At 52.0% G+C, this 5,917-nt stretch overlaps 1 protein-coding gene across 1 annotated transcript; it reads right to left on the reverse strand.

Moving 5' to 3' along the window:
- Positions 1-479: 479 nt before the first annotated feature.
- LOC125551510 (acyl transferase 7) lies at positions 480-2,565 on the reverse strand. The gene is made up of 2 exons (XM_048714774.2): positions 1,964-2,565; positions 480-1,866 (listed from the first exon to the last, which is right to left on the reverse strand). Exons 1-2 carry the CDS (start codon positions 2,438-2,440, stop codon positions 1,015-1,017), a joined length of 1,329 nt encoding a protein of 442 aa, XP_048570731.2. The 5' UTR covers positions 2,441-2,565; the 3' UTR covers positions 480-1,014.
- Positions 2,566-5,917: the final 3,352 nt, after the last annotated feature.

The following is a 5,917-nucleotide window of genomic DNA, read 5'->3' on the forward strand; positions in this document are numbered from 1 at the left end:
GTCGGCCTTGGAACGGTACAAGGAAGAGTATACATAGACGATGACCACCTCTGTCCTGCAGTCCCATACTCTATTTGTGATTCGTCTATGTCAGCCAGCTGGTTTGCAAGGACAGGACAAATTGACGGGTCAAGAATAATAGCGACTACCACGCGGCAAGCGTGGTAAAAGCATTCACAAAATTATATAAACAAAGAATAACAGCGACTCCATGCTTGGGAAGGAATTTACGGAGGAAAGAAAAGAAAATCCTTGGGGAAGGACTAGCAGCCAGCTACTGTGGACGTTGTGCCATGCATAGGTACGTCAATGGTGCCAAAAGTTGGAGCAAAATGATACTGTACTCGCATGTAAGTATCGTGAAGATTTCTTCAAACATTTCATGCATGTACGCTATGAGTTCAAGTTTATACCCGCAGTCCGCAGATCTCGCTAAAAACACAGATAATTTCTAACCTGTGAAAAAGACGACACCAAGGTGAGCTGTTCTTCACATTATACCATTATAATTATGTAGAATTAGCTACTTTACATGGGGGAAAACCACTAGAGAATAGTCTGTACACCTTGCGGGTTTATATTCGAAAGAAAAAGAATAGAACAGTACAGTACACAAGTCGAGGGGAGACTGGTTGGTAGCTTCCCACCAAGCCCAGCTTCGATCCTTCAATCGAAACCCCCCAAAAAGTCAAGGAAAAAAAAGAAAGAAGAAGAAAAGGATGTAGTATACACTTCCTGCAACGCCACCGAGACCACCCAAAGGCATCCTATACCAATCTCGCCGTTGCCCACTACCATCTAGCTGTGTCTACCTGTCCCCCATATCTATGCGTATTCTTCTTCCACTTTATACGTTTCTTCACTACCTGTTTGCCATTATTCTTGCTCGGTTTACCATTACCTTCGCTCACCAAGCTGTAATTAAACACTATAACCAGTCATTACCAGTGTAAAGATAGGAGGGAAGGAAACCCGTGAGCAAACGGAGGACGAAGTGTTGGAGACAGTGGTGAGCTAGTTGGTGTCCACCAAGGCGTCGTGGAAAGCGGCGACACGGTCGGGCGTCACGCACTGCGTGATGAGCCGGGCGCCTGGCTTGTGTACCCAGGGCTTGACGAGGATGCACGTGGCGATGTAGTCCAGGTTTGTCAGCGGCACGACGTGGGCGGGAGGGCCCCACCCGTAGTCCACCTCGGCGAAGCCCAGCCGCGTCCAGTCGGAGACGAGCAGCGTCCGGTAGTCGGAGGTGATCTGGTACGGGTCCACGCTGCCCATCTCGCCGGCGCCCCACCGCGCGAACTCTGTGGGCAGCCGCTTCTTCCCCTCCTTGATGATCTTCACGACGTCGGTGATGGTGGAGGACGCCACCTTCCCGGCCGTGGAGGAGACGCGCATGATGTAGTAGCAGTTGCCGTAGAAGCCGGCGCCCCCCGAGGGGAGGCGGGCGTGGAGGAGCGGCCGCGCGTTCATCGCGAAGCAGAGGTGTACGGGGGAGTCCTCGTCGAAGCAAGCGGCGCGCGTGCGGCTCTGCCAGGCCTTGGCGATGAGCACCTCGAACGCTGAGCACCGGGCGCCGCCGGTGGCCTCCGCGAACTGGCCCTTGAAGTGGTTGATGTAGTCGGCGGAGATGTCTATGGCGAGGTATTCGAGCCGCTTGGCGCCCGCGGGGTCCGGGAGGCTGCCGACGAGGGCGCTCGCCGGATCAGGGATCGCGTCGCGGCCCCACACCGGTGCCACCGAGATGCGGCCCGCCCCGCGCGCCAGCTCCCCCACCGCGCCCATGAACTGCGCCGCCCCGGGCCCGTCGGCCACCGCGTGGCTGAACCGGAACCCCACCACGAAGCCGCCGCAATCGAACGTCGTGACCTGCGTGTCGCGTCCACCACGCCCAGTTTAGCTCGCAGTCAGTAAAATCCAAATCCACCACCGACACGGCGCAATGCGAATCGAATCCAGCAAGTACCTGGACAAGCAAGATGAGCTTGCTCTCCTCCTCACGGCTGGGCTTGGGGCGCGGGTGGGGGAGCAGCTCGTCCTTGTCGACGGCGAGCGGGTACTCGAGATAGTCCACGTCCTCTAGCCGACACCTGACGGCAGCCTCAATGAACCACACGCCACCGTCGCTGCAGTCCACCTGCAGCTCGCCGGCGTCGGTCACCGTGAGGCGGCCCGCCAGCGGGTAGTACTCCACCAGCGCCCTCGCCAGGGCCTGCTCCACCGCCCTCGCGGGGCTGTCACCCTCCCTGGCCATGTCGGGCTTGAACACGTGCAGCGACTCGATGAGCGCCATCTGGGTGGGGTAGCGGTCGAGCCACGACAGGCGCAGAGGGCTCTCCGGCGTCGGAGCCGCCGGCGCCACCAGGCGCTGCCCGAGCCGCTCCACTGGCATGGGCTTTGCCGCGGCCGCCGCCATTTGGAACGGGGGAGGGCCGGAGCACATCTTCGGGTGTTCCTGGTTTGAGGTGTGACGGTGAGCTGTTGTTGCTGGGGGTGGGTACGTACGTGTGTTGATGGAGTGAATTGAGTTGAAGTGCGGGGGTTTGGTTTGGATTTAATTCAGCAAGATGCGTGGGTTTATATAGGTGTCTGGGTGTTCGGTAGAGACTGTATGTTGGGGTAGGCAGGGAGCATGCAGCGTGAATTTTATTTTTATTTTGTCCGAATTGTATGGACACCGATTTAGTGACATAGTTCCACACGCACCCTTATGAATGGTAAAGTCGAAAAACATACTGGATTTTTTTAATATTTTTTATAACATACATAAGTTTTTTTGGGTGGCTGGTATGCGTGCGTATGAAGTTCTACGAAGAAATAATATCCATGGTATTCTGGACAAAAATGGTAAAATTGAAGCTATATAACAACGTCAATGAATAGTAAGATCTCGTGTATTTTTTTCACTAAGAATCCACGGGTGTCAATACTTAGCGAAAATTTATATGTGAGTACTCCCTTTGTTCGAAATTACTTGTCGCAGAAATTGATGTATCTAAATGTATTTTAGTTCTAGATATATCCATTTCTGACACAAGTAATTCCGAACGGAGGGAGTAGAATGGATGACCAACTTTGATACAAAAAATTTAGAATTTTTTTCTAAAAAATTCTAGTATTTCTAGTATTTTTTTCAAATGTACTATTCATGTGGGTGCACGTGAAGCCATGCCCACCTTTATATTTTTTGGAATCGCATGCACTTTTGACTGTATAACATACACAAGAACAAAATTATGAGTGTCTCTAAGAACACGTGCCTATGAAATGCAGGTGAACATGGTAAACGGTAAAATAAAAAGAGGGAAATAAAAAAATCTGAATTTTTGAACATAAAACTTGGTCGGCCATTATTTTCATGTGTGAAGTTTTGTGGTGGAATGACACCCATGATATTCTTAATGAAAAAATATACAATCAAAACCTTATTATTCACTAAAACAGTGTTTTATAGCTTTGAGACTATAGATGTCATTTCCTCATGAAACCATTCAGAATCTTTTTATTTTTCTAGTATTCCTTTTTACTTTACTCTTTAACGAGTGTCCGTGGAATTATGTTCCAAAAAATTCTTGTCCCAAGTGCCTAAGGGTATTCATAGTAGGAAATATTGAACATGATACTAGTATATGGTTGTATTTTAGATGATCTTATTTATTATTATGCATGACAGATAGTAGCACATTATTTATTATGATATGGTATCATGATATGATACTGAACTATTTGTTTCTTCATTTAATTGCCACCTCACTAAAATTGTTTAGTTCATCATGAATGATACTTGCTATGAAACCAACTACGAAGGTTCTACGGGCTTCTCCAACGCGGTACATCAAACCTTCTCTATATGTCCACACTGGACAGCCGGACACTAGGCGTCAAGCGTGGCTGTCCAAATTGGGTCGGACCGTTTTGGCCTTTTGAAATCCCCTAGCCCGGCCCAAATTGGTGGGTGGTCTTGTTGGGGAACGTAGTAATTTTAAAAAAATTCCTACGCACACGCAAGATCATGATGATGCATAACAACGAGAGGAACGAGTGTTGTCTACGTACCCTCGTAGACCGACAGCGGAAGCGTTATGACAACGCGGTTGATGTAGTCGTACGTCTTCACGACCCGACCGATCAAGCACCGAAACTACGGCACCTCCGAGTTTTAACACACGTTCAGCTCGATGACGATCCCCGGACTCCGATCCAGCAAAGTGTCAGGGAAGAGTTCCGTCAGCACGACGGCGTGGTGACGATCTTGATGTTCTACCGCCGCAGGGCTTCGCCTAAGCACCGCTACAATATTATCGAGGAGTATGGTGGAAGGGGGCACCACACATGGCTAAGAAAATGATCACGAAGATCAACTTGTGTGTCTAGAGGTGCCCCCCGCCCCCGTATATAAAGGAGCAAGGGGGGAGGCCGGCCGGCCCTTGGGCGCGCCAAGGAGGAGGAGTCCTCCTCCTAGTAGGAGTAGGACTCCCCTCTTTCCTACTCCTACTAGGAGGGGGAAAGGAAGGGGGAGAGGGAGAAGGAAAGGGGGGCGCCGCCCCCCCTCTCCTAGTCCAATTCGGACCAGAGGGGGAGGGGGCGCGCGGCCCACCCTGACCGCCCCTCTCTCTCTCTACTAGGGCCCATAAGGCCCATTACTTCTCCCGGGGGGGTTCCGGTAACCCTCCGGTGTTGGAGAACGTTGCAGAAAACAAAAAAAAATTCTACGTCTCACCAAGATCAATCTATGGAGTCAACTAGCAACGAGAGGAGAGTGCATCTACATACCCTTGTAGATCGTGAGCGGAAGCGTTCAAGAGAACGGGGATGATGGAGTCGTACTCGCCGTGATCCAAATCACCGATGACCAAGTGCCGAACGGACGGCACCTCCGCATTCAACACACGTACGGAGCGGATGACGTCTCCTCCTTCTTGATCCAACAAGGGGGAAGGAGAGGTTGATGAAGATCCAGCAGCACGACGGCGTGGTGGTGGATGCAACAGTGATCGCAGCAGGGCTTCACCGAGCTTCTGCGAGAGGGAGAGGTGTAGCAGGGGAGAGGGAGGCGCCAAGACTTGAGGTGCGGCTGCCCTCCCTCCCCCCCTTTATATAGGCCCCCTGGGGGGCGCCGGCCCTAGGAGATGGGATCTCCTTGGGGGGGGGCGGCCAAGGGGGGTGGAGTGCCCCCCAAGGCAAGTGGAGGCGCCCCCCACCCTAGGGTTTCCAACCCTAGGCGCAGGGGGGCCCAAGAGGGGGGCGCACCAGCCCACTATGGGCTGGTTCCCCTCCCCACTTCAGTCCATGGGGCCCTCCGGGATGGGTGGCCCCACCCGGTGGTCCCGGTACAATACCGGTGACCCCGAATCTTTCCATATGGCCGAAACTACACTTCCTATATATAATTCTTCACCTCCGGACCATTCCGGAACTTCTCGTGACGTCCAGGATCTCATCCGGGACTCCGAACAAATTTTGGATTACTGCATACTCATATCTCTACAACCCTAGCGTCACCGAACCTTAAGTGTGTAGACCCTACGGGTTCGGGAGACACGTAGACATGACCGAGACGGCTCTCCGGCCAATAACCAACAGCGGGATCTGGATACCCATGTTGGCTCCCACATGCTCCTCGATGATCTCATCGGATGAACCACGATGTCGAGGACTTAATCAATCCTGTATTCAATTCTCTTTGTCAATCGGTAGGTTACTTGCCCGAGACTCGATCGTCGGTATCCCAATACCTTGTTCAGTCTCGTTACCGGCAAGTCACTTTACTCGTACCATAATGCATGATCCCGTGATCAACCACTTGATCACATTGAGCTCATTATGATGATGCATTATCGAGTGGGCCCAGAGATACCTCTCCGTCATACGGAGTGACAAATCCCAGTCTCGATTCGTGCCAACCCAACAGACACTTTCG

The sequence above is a fragment of the Triticum urartu genome, chromosome 1A (genome assembly GCF_056163025.1).
Source record: "Triticum urartu cultivar PI428250 chromosome 1A, HENAU_Tu73, whole genome shotgun sequence".
Lineage (NCBI taxonomy): Eukaryota > Viridiplantae > Streptophyta > Magnoliopsida > Poales > Poaceae > Triticum > Triticum urartu.